This window comes from Pteronotus mesoamericanus, unplaced genomic scaffold, assembly GCF_021234165.1.
Source record: "Pteronotus mesoamericanus isolate MK-2021 breed Mesoamerican mustached bat unplaced genomic scaffold, CSHL_Meso_final scaffold_137, whole genome shotgun sequence".
Taxonomy (NCBI): Eukaryota; Metazoa; Chordata; class Mammalia; order Chiroptera; family Mormoopidae; genus Pteronotus; species Pteronotus mesoamericanus.
This window is the reverse complement of record NW_026555306.1, coordinates 3,859,934-3,876,531: the sequence shown is the minus strand read 5'-3', so window position 1 is coordinate 3,876,531 and position 16,598 is coordinate 3,859,934. Positions and strand designations below refer to the sequence as shown.

The 16,598-nt window shown below is 42.9% G+C and overlaps 1 protein-coding gene across 1 annotated transcript in view; it reads right to left on the bottom strand.

The window, feature by feature from the left end:
• Positions 1-16,598, bottom strand: part of ARHGAP35 (Rho GTPase activating protein 35) — a 116,449-nt gene that overhangs the window by 66,985 nt on the left and 32,866 nt on the right. Inside the window, exon 2 of the mRNA XM_054588644.1 lies at positions 4,014-7,893. Coding sequence (XP_054444619.1) covers positions 4,014-7,697 — 3,684 coding nt within the window. The 5' untranslated portion in view covers positions 7,698-7,893. The remainder of the gene's footprint in view (positions 1-4,013; positions 7,894-16,598) is intronic.

Genomic DNA, 16,598 nt, shown 5'->3' with positions numbered 1-16,598 from the left:
TTTTTCCAGATAATAATCAAAGTCCTCTGTCTGAAAGGAAGAAATTGACTGGACTGATTGAGTGGCCCAAATGTATGCCTGGCTATTGAATATTACCATCTTTCTTGTGGACTGGAGTCTAAAAATCCATCGGAAGTGTAAGTCAGTGGACGGGGCTTCAAAATCTCAGCTCCTCCACTTAGTAACTACACTAACTTGGGCAGGGTGTTTAATCTCTCTGAGCCTGTTTTGTCATCTCTGAAACCCAAAATTTAAAAAAATCACTTCATTAAGACTCACAAGAGATATAGATGAAAAAATGACATGAAAATGCCTGGTACAGTACCTGGCACACAGCAGGTAGGTATTCAATAAAGGCAGCAAAATACAAAACCTTCCCATGATATTCAGAGCCCTGTTATTTGGCCTGGTTCTCACTTTCTGCAGGAGCCACTCGAGGTGTCTTTAAACTCTTTGCACATGCTCTGTTTTTGCACCTCTGAGTTCCATACTATTTTCTCGAGAGCTCTCCCCAGGAAAGCTCCATATTCATTAATGTACGTTGCCTGCCTCACCCTGCAAGTCCCAGATTTATATGTCATTTCCTTGGGGGAGCTTTCCCAGATAACCTAGTTGAGGTTAAAACGCCTTGCTACACAATTCCACAGTACTCTGGTAACATTCAAAATGCACGTAAGTACATGTTTAACATCTGTCACCCCTGTGACTTGAAGTAGATGAACACAAGTGCTCACTAAACACCTATGCATTGAATTGTTTCCTTCCTAAAAGAATGAATGAGCTCTGGAGCAGAAGTATTGCTTTTAAAATTCATTTAGGAATCAGAAAATCCAAGGTATTTATTTGGCTTTAAAGCTCATTGAGTAGAACTAGCCTCTTGGAAGCACACACTGAGTCTGCCCCTGAGTAGGTTACAAAGAGATCATATTTCATACCATTCAGCTTGTCTGTCAAAATGTAACATCCCTCCCTGGGGAGGGAGCAGCCCAATTCCCCAGCTGGTTTTTATTCACACTAGAAACTTTAACTCCCGTTCTAGGCCTCACAAAATGAGAGCTGTGTCCACACAAAGCCACAACAACTAGCCAATTCACTGAATCCAATGAAATAAGCCAATTCACTTGGGGGGGAACGGGACACACAAACTGTCAAACTGGCTACTTGGTGCCTTATAGACCAAACAATGCGTGATTGAATCGGTTTGCTTTTCAATAGGTTGTCTTGTCATGTGGTAGCTCCAGTGAGTGAAAGATTTTCTTTATCATTGTTTTTTTTTTAAACACAAAAATTAGAGCACATAAGATAGAAGGGTAAATAACCAATAATGGCTTCTCTTTAATCCGTCGTCAAACACACTAAATTCAGCAATTCGAGCTTGCCCAAAAGGCACATTTTGTGGAACAAGGCACCCCAGCCGGTTTTTGGCTTTAAAATAAGACCCTGCCGGTCCTGATCTCCTCTTTGCAAACGCATGGCACTGGGAGACAGAGACCATGTGCAACAACAACTCTTTACAGACAAAGCATCTATTCATAGACCCCACTGAAGTGCAATCGTAGATTTTCAATTTCATTCAGCTGAGTGCGGAAGGCTCCCACTATGAGGGTGGGTTGCTAAATGGTTCAGCTGGGAAAAGGACCCGGAATGAGAGTCAGCTCTACAGTCTGCACTTTCATTAGTAAAAATGAAAGCGAGTCCCTCACTCCAAGTCCAATTTTACAGTAAAGAGCTAATCTAGCAAATGAGCCAAGAGGCTGAGCAATTTCTCTTTCTCCACATCAATCCGGTACCCAGAGCACAGCTTTTTTTGTTGTTGTTGGGATGGTTGCTAAGTACTGAAAAAACAGCTAAGTAACACATAGGGTTAAAACTTGCACAAAGGGGAGGGATAATGTTGGTCCCTCAAGCCCACAGCTAGACCAGACCAGTTCTCTCCTTTCTTTGAATACGACATGCATTTTTTCATCTCCCAGACTTTCCATACCTTTTTCTTCAAGATCTAGTTAAATAATATCGTAACTAAAGCTTATCCAGCGTGCAGTACGCTCAGTGTTTTCCATACATAATCTCATCCAATTCCTAACAACCCTAGGAGGAAGGTGCTACTTTGTTCGTTCCCTCCTTCTGCAGAAGGGATGTGGAGAGGTGAATCATGTGCCCAAAGTCCCAGTGAGGAAGTGGAGGAGCTGGAATTTAGCCTCCCCACCCCTTTCCATTCCCAGAGCCTGGGCTCCTAATCACACACTGCACCACCCTCATCACCCCCAGCATGGGATCTCCTCTGCCCTGACATAGCGCTCCCTGGGGAGACCACCTATTGTCATGATCTGCGTAGGTCTTGCTGCCTCAACTGAGTGCTGGTCTGGCAAGAAGGAGCCGTGCCATGCCCCCCGGTGTCGTCTGGCATGCAGGAAGCACTAGGTGTGTTTTCCATTACCGGCTGGCTCCCCCTCACTTCAAATAAATACTTATTGCTTTGTCATGCCAATAAAAATCAAAGGCCAAATCCCCCATGTAGAGGCTGGCATGACATTCTCTGGCCCATGGTATCTTGCTTTTCCAGTAAAACAAGTGTCAGTCTGTGTTAATGGCAGCAATTTTAATTGGAGGTTTGCTCCAACCAGGAAGAGAATCAAAGCATTGCTTATCTCTGCATTAAGATGACAAAGCAACTACACTCATTTCAAAGCACTATTTTCCAAGGCAGGAAAAGACAATTTCACCTTTTACTCACTCTTTCCAAAGGATACTCCTAAACTGACTCTGGCACGCTACTGCTCTTGGGCCAGAGGTATCATTTTTATTTGACTTGAAGAGGTGTGGCCCACATAACTAAGACAGACGGGAAGACAATCACGTCTTGCATGCTGACCCAGCAACCCTGAGCAACAAAGTTCTTAGGTAAAAAGTGCTCATTACCAGCATGAGTGCAGCTATCTCTGAGGCTCACCAAACCCAGCTGTTTTCTGCTGAGCCTACACAGTGCAAGCTCGTTAAAGCACGGCTTGTTTGGGAATGTGTTTTAAAAGCATTATTTTCAACAGGTATTAAAAATGTAGAAGTCACGAAAACAGTTATAATTCACAGCGTGCTATTATGCCACCTTCCTAATTCCCAGGTGTGCAAACACCCCCACAAATTAGAAGACCGTCAGCATTTAGATAAGCTGTTCTGGCAACCCTGGGAGTGGAGGAGGAAGAGAAAACAAAAACAGTCAGAATGCCTGGGTCCCAGTGTCATTACACAGGAGAGCCTTAAAGAAATACTGGGAGGCAGGTCAGGCTTCTCTCTGGCTTCATGTTTTTAATGGGTCTGTCTACTGCCAACCCTCAGAGAACAAAGTACTGAAGGTGGATGGAGGAATCCAAGTGGAAAAACCAAATGGAGGGGAAATCAGGCAGGAGAGAATGCCTACAGTTATTGATATTCAGTTCAGACTGAGACGGGAACAGAACACATGATGATACTGTCCTGCCCCTTTTGCACACTGGAAACGTGGGACAGGTTTAGAACTCGCAGTGGTAAGGTCCTTATTTTTCATTTATGTACTTGAAAACCCTTTAATGATTTGTGTGTGCTAATAAAATAATTCTCAATTTTTCCTAAAAAAATTGCAGTAACCTTATGGGGAAGGGGAACAAGTAGACTGAGGCACACAATTTGGGATTCTGGTGTTTCAGTGAAAGAAGAGCAAGCATATCGTCACGGACTTGGCTACCTGTCAGGACAGTGGCAAGTTCAACACATCTGCTCATTTTGGTGATTAATTAAGTATCATTTTGAACAGAGACAACTTGGGCTGTCTATCCAAGGCCTTTACTATTAAGAGCCGCCAGTAGTAGCTATCAGAAACACTGCTTACTTTTTTAATGATACGTCAAAGAGTACATACACAGAGCAGATTTTTAATTTTTACCAAAATAAGTTGTCCCTGGAAATCATCATCATCATCAACTCTCACCGAGACACTGTTCGAGCCACTCCCATGACTCGTTTCTAAACTGGCGTCTTACCTTAGTGTTTCTTCTTAGACTGCGAAGAATATTCCTCCTCCTTGGGTCTTCATCTGTTTCATACGGAATGACAGCATTGTCCCCTTTATAACCTTGGGATGCCTGGTCCTCCTCTTTCTTCCGGATGGGCCCCAGCTCATCGTCGCTCCCCACACTGAAGCTGGTTCGGTAACTAGCAAACCTCCCCAGCCGGCTGCATCTCGTCCTGTACAGCACTGGCTTGCTCACGATGGATATTTTGCGGCCTCGCTCTAAAGAGCTGGTGTCCATTTCACTGTCGGAACCATTCCCACTGCCGTTAGACTGGGCTTTGTTGATATTCCGAATGGTGATGATCTTGCCTTGGGTGCTGTCATGGGGCACTGAGTATATGTTTTCTTCTTCATTCCTTGGCTTGACCACAGCATCCATGGGTTCGGCGTAATCAGAAGGATCGAACCCATCTGGAGGTAACCAGGTGCTAGAAGACACAGACTTCCTTTGTCCATCTCTATGGCCTTGGTCTAAGTAAGACAAATCCCCCTTTGTAATTTCAAAGTGGACAGGAGGCTTTGGTTTGACTGGTGGAGGTACTTTGTTGTTCAGTTTACTCTCAAAGTTGCTCATGATGAAAGACAACCCATCATTTACCTCCAGTTCCATAGAGAGCTTGGAATGGTCTTTGGGCAGGGAGGGCAGTGATGTGTCTTCTCGAAATAGGCTGTAAGAAGGGGGCTCAATATCCTCTTCTGAATCCTGCAGGTTTGAGTTGCAGAGCGGAGAGCCTGCCCGGGGGGAGTTAAACACCTCCTCTGTGGTGCTACAGGCCTCGGCAACATTATCGTACATATGAGTAGCCTCGATTATGTTCTTTTTCTCCACCACATCTTTAAAAAATGGGTGGAAGAGCTCAAGTTTATGCTGGGGTTGGCTACAGGGGATGCTTGTGAACCTGCCATCGATTTCTTGGGCAATCTCCTCCCCCTCGGTCAGCTGTTCCCGACTTAAGTCATTGTCCAAGACATCTATAGCGCCGTCAGTGAGTGCAACCAGCTGAATGGGGATAATATCCTGCACTTCACAAAGAAAGGCACGTAGCATAGCCAAGGAGGCCTTACGTTTGGCTGAATAAAAAACAATGTACCCATGGACCAACCGGCTTTTTCTGATGCTGAACGAGGAATGGTATGAAAGAATAGATAGTTCAATGCGCTTCTTGTGTAGTCCGATTGGTAGTTCAAGTAAAACAGAGTTGTTGCTTCCACAATGGGAAGATTTACAGGTTTGGGACTGAAGGACAGGAAAGAGTATGTCGTCTGCACTAAAAGGATCTCCACACATCAGACACATGACAATTCGCAGGTCAACATCAGCTAGATCTTTGATGCTGGCAGTAGAACTGACCAGGTTTAAGTTACGCTTAGAGTCCAGGAGTCCTTTCAAAACTTGACTGATCTGCTTTTCATTAATGTTGCGTCCATAACCAATGCCAGCAGAAGCAGGGTCCAGAAAGACACACTGAAGTTTGCTAGCAATCTGCTGGCCTTGCTGTATTAAGCTATGCAGGGTCTCTCCACTGGTGTCTCCTCTTTTGTTAACCAAAATTAACGTCAGGGGGAGATGGACTAAATGATTATCTCGCCTGCCAAGTGTGGACTCTCTACTCTTCTCTATACTCTCCACCACATAGGACAGAGATTCCTTTGAATTGTAGAGGCAGAGACAACCATGGGGCTGAAATGTTGGCGTCTGAAAAGAGTTCACAGGAAGCCTGACATTCCCTTCTATTGGCCTCAGGGAAAGCTCATACATTTTACCATCTATCACATACTTGTCATCATTTGTACAAAGGGCTCGAATCTCATTGGCCAACTCTCGGGCAAGACCATCTTTGCCCAAGATAACCAAGTTAATTCTATCGATGTTGGGGTCAGGGAGGGAATTTTTCTGATTCCGGTCAGATGGCCGAATAAACCGAGAACTAATCAAGTGCTCAATCTTAGCATCCACACAAGCTGGGCAGCTAGGGCACGTTTCCTTTGTTGGGTGGTACACAAAATGAATGTGCTTCAGAATAAGGGCATCGCGCTCCGCTTGGAGCTTCTGTAATGCTTTAAATCGCTGTTCCTCCCCCAGAACATCCTGAATGACCCCCATCTTCTCCTTGCTGGGCTTTGCATCCAGCTCCAGCTCATAGAATAATTCTGAATATTCCAGAAGCAGCTCCTGAAACTCTTCCTTTGCTCTGTCTATAATCTGCTTTTGGTGTTTGCCATAGATATCCATATATACAGATTCTTCCAGCCACTGGTAGAAATCTTCATTCATGATGAAACTACGGGCCTCTTCCCAGGGTTTTCCAGGAGTGATGAAAGGCGAAGTCTCCAGGTTTTCTTTAAATGCTCTTCTCATCTCAGCTCTTTTCCTCTCATTCCGTAGTTTCTCTAAGTGGGCCTCATACAGCTGCTCTGCGGGAACTGTATCCATTAAATCAAAGGGAATCCGCTCGTTCTCCATGTTGTCAATGTGGCTGGTGGCATCCCACGGGGTCTCTTCAAGCACAACGAACCACTTTAAGAATTCTGACTTGGTCTCCAAGAGCTTTTTGGCTTTTATGCAGCTTAGGTGGTCTATTTCATCTAGATTGGGTATAAGAGCTTCAAAAGCTAGCGGCAGGGCTGCCAGGTACAACTTCCTTCTGCGCTCAATATGCTCGTGCTTGAGGCGGTGGATGTGCTGGAGAAACAGCTTCCTGGCTTTCTGAGTCCCTTCCAGGTAGACGTAGTCCTGGTACTCAGGAGAGGCCTGCATCTTTCGGCTGACACTTAGCCAGTTCTCATTGTGGTTTTTCACAATGCGACTCACCAGCCACTCGTATTTGTCTTTTGCCGTAGCTATCTGCTGACTCTGCTGCTTGAGAGCTTCAAAGTAAGGAATGATTTTCGTCTTTCCCCGACTTTTATCAATGAGTTGCACTAAGGTGCTGAAAGCCAAGTCCACGTTTACATTGGATCTTGCTGAGGTCTCCACAACCTGGAGGTTCTTTTTGCTTAAGGCAAAAGTATGTGCATCTCTAATGTACCGCTCAACGCCCTCATCACACTTAGTCAGGACCACCACGATGGGTTTTTTTGTTTTTGCAAGCTGATTGTAGAGATTGGAGACAAACTTGAGCTGGTCATCAAAGTTCCTATTCATGCCCCTGCTAACGTCAATACCAAGAAGAAAACCATCAATTAGCAGCTTTCCATCTGGCATTTGTTTCTGCTCAAAGTCCTGCTCCAGCCCCAGCTGGTCAGTGCAAAAGTACATGAGTTTTTCAGCTGATGCGAGCTTGGTGGCAGCAGCTCTCTTAATATAGGGCTGTAGGGCCGTGCTTCGATGAGGTTGAAAAGTCTGATCATCAATGAATTCAGTCTGCTCCACGATGTGCATCTTACATTCCACGCAATCCTCCAGGGATCGGCTAACTTCTCCCCAGTAGAGAAAGTGGTCATTATTGACCACTCGCCCACCAAAGTCACTGGTGCTGAGGACAGAGGTATGGTCCAAGTGAAATTCATCAGCACTTGGGCGCACGAAGCGGTTGCACAGACAAGACTTCCCAATGCCGCACTGGCCCTTCTCCTTCTCTGTCCCAGACAATCCCACCACACTGATGTTGTAGGTGGGAATGCGGACATCTTGCTTTCTTGCCATCATCATCGTCGACACATCCTGCCACAATCAGCCACTTCCAAGATCAGATTAGTAGTGTTTTCCACTGGGCCTGATGGCTTCCCAACATTATCAGTGGGGGCCAGCTGCCCACGCAGCAGAAGTATCAGGTCCCGTAGTGTTTGTATACCAGTATGAGGTCAGTTTTTGTCACTTCTCATCGCCCAAGAGCCAACATTTCTTCCTAGATGGGGGAAAAAAAGAAAGTCCATCAGCACCATCATTTTGGAACCCAATTATAATCAACGAACTATAGCAAAAATTGACTTTCTTTTTCAACAAATACTTATAGTAAACAGTGAATGTGCCAGGACTAATGCTGGATGAAGATGTAAGACTGAATAAGACTGACACTGATATACCCTCAGAGACAATGTCATCTAACAGAAGAAGACACATAAGCAAGCAGGTGTGCTAAGCGCTAAAGCAAGGGTTTGAGGGTTCCTTGAAAAAGTGGCTGATTCCAGGGACAGAGCAGGGTTGGTACAAGATGAGCCTGAAATATATTATTGTGCAAGAAAAGAAGCGCTCAAAAAAATGTAGGGTGCCTCACAAGGATGCAGGAGCCAATCAAAGGGGTTTCCTAAGGTCAAATCTGGGGTGGTCTGAGCACCGAAGTAATTAAGTATAGAAACAAATTATGACCCATTGCAAAAACAAACAAACAAACAGAAACTAACAAACAGAAACTTTCAGGTCATACTACCAGATCAGACAAGAATCGTCACTTGACGTTAAATAGGGGGAAGATTTTGATGAGGAGTAGGGTATTTGTGTGGAATTGAGGTGTCTTCTGAAAGACTACTTATTAGTTACAAAGAGAAGAATTTTGGAAAATCCACCAATTATACAGTGGAGAAAGTGGGCAATACTTTGGGTAATAAAAACTATCATCACCAAACAGGGCTAGAAGGACATCACAAACCTCCAGATGTGATCCCCCGGGAGGGCACATCGCTCTGCAGTATGACGGCCTAGGATCCACGAGCACATCTGACTCACAAGGAGATGTAAAACAAACACAAAATGAGCAAGATTCTGTTTTAAAAGGGGGGACACTCTATACTTTTCAAAAGATATCAGTGTCATAATTGACAAAGAATGGTTATGTAAACATTACAGATTCAGGGAGGCTAAAGAGACATTGTTAAGAAATGCAATCACCTGACCCTAAGCTGAATTTGGCCCCAGTAGGGGGAAAGAGGGGTGCTATATGGGACATTACTGGATCAAGTAACAACACTGGACTATAATGAAATATTAGATGAAAGTACCTTACCAATATAAATTTATAAAGTTGGTAACTATCATGTGAGAAAACAGCCCCGTTCTTAGTAAACAGTATTAGGGTGGGTGGGTGGGTGGTTGGGTGTGTATGGAGAAAGAATACAAATAAGATAAAAAATTACCAATAGGTGAATTTGGGCAAAGTGTAGGTTTCTTTGTATTAATTTAATTTTTGCAACTTTCTACAAGTCTGTAATTATTTCCAAATAAAAGGTTTTTTTTAAAAGGATGTAAATATGGAATGGTTTCCCTGACAAGAAAATAAGCTCCGCGAGGACAAGGCCCACTCCTGCCTTGTTCACTTCTGCATACTCAGCCTATGACACAGTACTTGACACAAATACTTACTGAAAGACTGAATAAATGAGTGACTATTAGAGGACTTTAGAGAGTCCCCAAGCCCACCCTTTCAGATCCAGGAAAGCCTTTCTGAAAGAAGTTCCACCCCAGGTGAGACGTGAAGTAGAGGAAATAAAGTGCGCAAAGACTCCTCTCTCCTCGGGGGGAAAAAAAAGCACGCCCGTGGGGGAACAAGGCGTGAAACAAAGTGTGTGTGGGGAGGGGATGGGGGAGCTGCTTCTGGCAAGTGAGCCACTTACAAAGAGTTTGGATTTTTCCCTGAAGGTTATGGAAGCACAGACAGTGGCTGAAAAGTGGCACCTCACAAGGTGTAAAGTTTGATTAGACGAAGTAATGCAATGCTATGATGTCTTAACAAAATCTTTAACAACTTGCCAGCTGAAGTAAGTCAAATGTGTAGTCTTTGGCTGCCCCTACAGAAACGGTCTTCTGGCGACTACTGTTCTTTCTTTTAAGAGGGGAGGGAATGGAGGGAGAGAATCATTGACGTGAGAGAGAAATATCAATTGGTTGCCTTCGGATGTGCCCCAACCATGGACCAAACCCACAAACCAGGCATGTGCCCTGACTTTCTTTCTGGGAATTGAACCGGCGACCCCTCAGTCTGTGGGACACCACCTAACCAACTGAACCACAACAGCCGTGGCCTGGATACTACTGTTTATACTGCACTGTCATCTACTTCAATGTGCAAATATGACTTTGCAACTGCTGAACCTGCAGCCAAATGAAGTCTCCTGAGATCTCCCAAAGAGGAGAATTTAAAATAAACAAACAGCAATTTTCTTTTGTATCTCATTTATGAAGGAACCCCGTATCTCTACAACCTTAATATGTTTTTGTGGCCTAGTTCATAAGAAATGGCACAGGAAACCAGACCACCACACGTTATTCTGACTGAGACAGGGGACAATGAATGGGGGAGCACAGTTGTCCCCTATAATAACTTCACAGGTCTTTCCCAAACAACCATATCTTCCTTTGATAACCCAGAAAGCCAAATTCTCTATGAAAACAAAATGTGACTAGGTGTGGCATGTAAAAATTATGCGACCATATTCAAAAGAGAAAGCTCAGCAACTGAGAGCAATCACCTCTTGATCACCTAGTGGCGTGCTCCTAAAGCAGCCAAGTTCCAGACTCCGGCGTGAGCAAGCAGGCATCCATGGGAGAGACAAATCAAACCTTCCCCGCCCCCAACCCCCTAGGGGACTGCTTACCTAAGTAAAATTATAAGATGCTTATCAATATCTAAATAAAGCATGTTTACATACATCCTCTGAAATACCTGAAGAGGAAAGCTGTGAACAAAGTCTAAGCGCTTTTGCACATTACTCTATAGCGCACATATGTAATTTTGTTTCTACCCACGAGGAGACCTGGTTTAACAGAGCCTCAGATGGGAAAGGTTTCAGGAAGTCAAGGGTGCTGCTCCCTTAACAGGGCCCTTCTCTATCAATTCTTCATCCCAGGTTCTGGCAGGATTCAAGGCCACCCACTTGATCAATCTTGAAATGCAACTTGGTGACATGGGTCCTACTTCAAGTGACTGCTCCATGTACCCTGCACATCAGTCCACTTATTCTCTGTAAAGTGGGCCAAATAACCTCCCTTCACAGAAATCTCAGGAAATCTGCTCATAAAACTCAAGAAATAAAGATACTGGCTCAATTTTGAACTAAACTAAAACGTATTTATCATCCATTTGACACTTATTTATAATTTTTTAAGTGGCATATCCTCTATGTAGTCCATTCAAGTCAAAGTCTCAGTCACCTGAAGGGAGCTAAAAAAAGGAAAGCAACATTTTTGACTCAGGAATGTAGCAACTGATTATTTTAAACCTAGAATGCTAACTGACTTTTAAAAGCTACCAAAAAAAAAAAAAAAAAAAAAAAAAGGGAAGAAAAAAAAGCTAGCAGGGGAGTGGTTAAGTTTTGGACACCCGGTAACTTTCTACTTGCTAGAAACCTAATAGGTTTCCTGGTATAAGTATGCTCTTCTTACAAATCTGTCTTTGATGTCTGGATAATGCAGTTTTACTAGTTCCTCAATTGGACTGAATTACACAGTAAACAAAGCCTGGTATAAATCTAAAAACGTCTCAAACACTTGGTTTAAAGGAAATAACCTTAAGTACTTGGTCACAAACACATTCAACTTTTTAAAGAGGAGAATAAAAAAAAAATAAGCTGAGTCACTGAATTTAATGAACTGAAGGCCACAAAGAAAGAGAAAGTAGAAGACAAGGCATGTCTGAGACTTCACAATGTCTTCAATTTAAATCTGATGGGAACCGGTATTCTTAGCAGGCAACTAAGCTTCTCAAACAGCAAAATCTCCATTCTAATAATCTGCCAATACTAATCCTTTTAAAACCAAAGAGTTACAGCAGAAGGGGGAAAAGTATTCTTTAAAACAGTAACTCCTTTTATCTTTGGGCTTTACAGAGCTACTTGTATTAAAAAAATAAAAACATATAACTTAACATTTAGTTAATTTTATGCCATAAGTCAACTACTTCAGAAAGGAAAATAATTCAGTATTTTCAGTTGTCACAAGTATATGTCACAAAAACATAATGCAAACATATGAGAGCTTTTTTGGAACCTGTCACCAACTCCTGGAGTTGTTTATATACCTGTTTGACCAAGACACCAGCTCCCCAAAGGGAGCCTCAACTGGAAGGCAGGAGGGGGACATTTTCTCTTTTAACACCTCGTCGGAACACCCAGGGCAAGAAGTGGTAACATTCCCAAGACAGCGCACACTTCACAGGGCACAGAACTGCCACTGTGATCCAGCATTACTAGGGCTGCTGCAGTGCGTACTGTCAACAACTCCATCCGGGTATTTTACCCTCCTACCCTGCAACCTCATGCCCCCCCCCCCCCCGGCCCAGGAGGAAACGTTTCTGGGCTCTGTGATCTGGGATGCTTGGTGATACACACAGAGGTCCACCACCACTGTCCATAACCAAAACTACAACCGCTCCCTACGAGAATAGTCAATAAATCCCTAAAATGCATTTATTTCCAAACAACCATATTTAGAACACCACCAAACTAATAATACTATAATATTATATAATAAGGAAATAACTTCATAGGGAGCAGCTAGCAAAGGAAGAAAATACTTGTTACCACAATTTTTCTTAATCCCAATAAAGCAAAAGGATGGAACTACATGCATTGTAACTAACAAAACAGAGTGCTTTCTAAACCTCATACTTAACACAAATTTCTGCATGGGTTTTCAAAGCTTTGAATTACCATCAGCAGCTGGCTAAAATGTTTTCATTAAGTAGATACATGATAAGATTCAGAGCTACAAGAGAGAGGAAGAACAAAACAAGGGCTCTAACTATTGGAAAACATTTTCCCTGTAACAGAGACTCCTTAAGGAGAATTTTCTAGAGGAATTTACTTTCCAAATGAGCCAGGAAGGATGGAATATAAAAGCTCAAGTAAGAGAAGAACACTACTCTATGGTCTGCTGAACCGCTGAATTTAAGCAAAGTATTCTCTAGTCCCGATGCATCCATTTTCATATCAATAAGCATTAAAGGAAATTTTCTTAAGGTTTTTGTTTGTTTTTCATGTTAAAACATTAGACACATTAGAAATGAAAAGCTGGAAGTACAGTCCAAGGTCCTTATTCACCCAATCCATTCATTTGTGAAATTCAAATTAATATATAAAAACCTTTAAGTTAGTGATGTGCACAAATGATGTGTCAGGGTGTTTAGCTGTGAGTAGGAATTACCATCGTTATGGACCTGACTGGCACAGAGTCTTCATTTCTTCTGTGTGATTTCTGTCAGAATGTGAAGCAATATCCTTAGTTCTGCTCATCTCTTCATCACATGAGAAGTGTCTTGTGAAATGACATCAAATCCAGCTTCCAGCAGGCACAATGTGGCCTCTCCTGAACAGAAGAGAACTGATGGTCCCAGGGACAGAGTAACGAAATTCTCTCCTTCCTTCAAGATATTTCAGAGGAGTTAAGCATTTTTCTATTACTCTGGTCTCTAACCGTTTAGAATTGAAAACTGAGCTATCCATCAACCAAATCAAACACAGACTTACAGAGCTCAGCTGTGCGATGAAACAAAGAATGGGGCACCGGTGAGGATCTTATTTACTTGAGATGCAAAACTTTTACTTAAAAATAACTAAATCACAAGACAATAAACGGCACAGACAATTTCCTGGGGTCCAGAGAAAGGAAGAGATTAAGCTCCGGGACAGTTGGGGAAGCTGTCAGAGCTGAAGTAAAATCTGAATTGGTGCATAAAAGACTGGCCCGCTCGGAGAGAGAGCCCAAGCCTAAAAACGTGAAAGGGCATGAATAATGGCGCCCAAGATGGAATAGCACCAGACGTGTCTGGAGACAGACAGACTAGAACAGAGTTGTCATGCATGGGAGGTAGGAGGGAAGAAGGGAAGACAAGGCTCAGACTATGAACAGGCTGTACTTTTATGCCTGAGAATCTACTATGAAAATAATCTTTCATCCCAGCAATGTTATGTACTGTGGTATCACTGCTACTGCAACTCTTCACCCAACAAATCAACAGTCTATAAGAAGTGGATCATTTACAAAAAGGAAAGCGCTATTTGAATAAGGCAATTACAATTCTACCTTTCAGTCCAATGCAAATTAAAACAACAACATGGGGAAGGGAGCAGAAACCATGGATTTACAAAGGAAGCAAAGAGCAAATGATGCTTGCCCAGAACAGTCCCGACGGCTGCTCGGACCAGTGCGGGCTACACACACCTACTCCCATGCAGTGTGAGGAGGAGGGTTTCCTCAGAGCCACGGAATCTCACGCTATCCCTAGGGCTCAGGGTACAGGAAATCTCTGAAATGGGTCATCTGGATCTTTGGAAAGACCGATTTAAGTGTTTAACCATCTGGTCTTGAAACATGGAATCTCACGCAACAGATGGGCTATTCTTGGACACTGGGCACGTGTGTGCATTCGGCTCTCACTATACCTTCTGCTAACTCAATGGACGGCACTCTCCAGAGAGCCCAGTGAGACAAACACAAGGGCTCAAAAACAATTTTCAAGAACTGATAACTCAGATGTCTGGTTTGATAATAAGCTGGCCTACAGTTAGTTTTTTTAAAGAGCAGCTAGGAAAGAGGCTCTGACATGCCATTTATAATTTTTGCAAATGTCCTTTCCTGCTCCTCTCGATTCATTCCGGCCCCCGCCCCCGCCCCAAGCCCTGGTAAAATCACCTCTGATTTCCAACAGAGAAAAAGAGAATTCTGCTATCTTACCACCCTAGCCAGCCCCAACAGAATAAAGCATGCAGCCCACTTTTCACCCTGACACAGTTCTCATACTCTGAGGTGTACAGAACTACAAGCTGGTCTCAGAGAAACAAAATTTCTAAGCCAAGTTATTCACAGGATGAAATCAAATTCCCCTGATGAATGAAGGGGGCTGCTTTCAGCAAAAGCACTTCCTTGAACTTTATCCTCAGCAGCTTTCTACCAGGTAGCTCTGGAGTTCTAATCAAGCTATCTGATCAAAGCAACCAGAAACAAAGACGAACCCAAAGGCTGAGAAATCCTTCTCATTGATGCAGCACAATTTCTCTGGGTTACTTATATTAAGAAAAACAACAACGCAACATGATTTCTGATAAGCTGTAAAAACATTCCACACCAAAGGAGAGGCAAAACCAAGACCAACTTGAGAATGAAGGCACTACAATAAGCCTCAGTATCATGGGCTGTCTACCATTAACACAATGAGCTGAGGCTCTTACCAAACCAAGACACAAAAACACAGATGGGTTTTACCTTTGAATTTCCTGGTATTCAGACAAATTTTATATTGACTTTTGAAATGGTAAAGAAAATTTATAATATTATTTCAGTTGTTATTTCGGAGCACTTAGGATGTACTGTTTTGTTTTGTTTTGTTTTTAATTCTCAGTAGAAAAGAAGTTCTTTTTGAAAGACTGTTCTCCATAAAAATTTCTCTGAATATGCAAGAGTGGAGGCACTGTCCAGCCAAATGTGCTTTGCAAACAGATGACAGTGCTGAAGAAACAGGCATTTCTGTCAAGTGGGAAAAATAGGTCAGCTTATTTTCAAGTCCAACAGTAAGCCTTACTATTCTATTCCCTGATGGCATTCTAAGATGACACAAGAATTTCATCCCATTATTTCTAATTATTCCTCACTACTAATTTGCATTATTCTATAAATTGTCAGTTCTAAAACAGGCAATCCCAAGTAATAAAAGTTATGCCACATGCATAAATTTTAAAGAAATGTTTTTATTTTATTTAATGTACCTGTATTGATGATAAGAACAATGGTCATACAGCAACAGAACAAACAAAGTCAACTTTAAATCCAGCAAATTTTAGCAGGGAACCATTCAGACCCACAGATTAAAGAACTAATTCAGGACTTACACCAGCCAAATCAATTTTCAGTTTCCCCCTCCCATCTCCTGGCCTCCACATTTACTTACACACTTGCCTTGTTTTGAATGAACGTAAAAAGAGGTCTGAGAGAGGTAAAAAAATGAACAGTTACAAGACAGAACATGGAAACGGGCCCAGAATCAGCACTAAATTGTGCCCTAGGCTCAAATGTGGAAATCTGCTAAATTGAGGTTTTTGTGACTACCTGCTTCTGGAGATGACTATACGAGTTAAAATGTTTAAAACAAACTAGAGTGTCTGAATGAAAAGATCGTACATGTAGGCACTATTAACAAACTTACCATGAAAAATATTATTTCTTAATCAAAGGTTTATCACCTCAATATTTTAAAAGCCTACTTGAGGTTCCTGCTATGAGGCTAGGAAAGAAGATACGACGGATGAGGGGCACGAGCGGAGCTTCCCTTCTCTGCCTTGACGTGGGCTGGCTACATGGGTATTCAGCTCTGAAGTGTTCATCCTGTATGTGCTGTGTAGACTTTTCTCTAGTTTTTTAAAAGGCTAGTTTTTTCTTTCTTTCTTTCTTTTTTTTTAAAGGCTAGTTTTTTAAATGAAGGAACACAAGTTCACACAACTAGCAGGCAGGGCTAGGACCTGAACGTGGCCTTCTCTCAGGCACTCCGGATCGCCCACAGCGATGCACTTGCCCCTTCCTATACTAGGCCTCTGCCTGCGGTCTTATCAAACAGGTGACTCTCATCCTCACTGGAACAAGTGAGAAGAAACACTGAAAAGCAGGGCCCTGGAGGGCCCCGGATGTGAC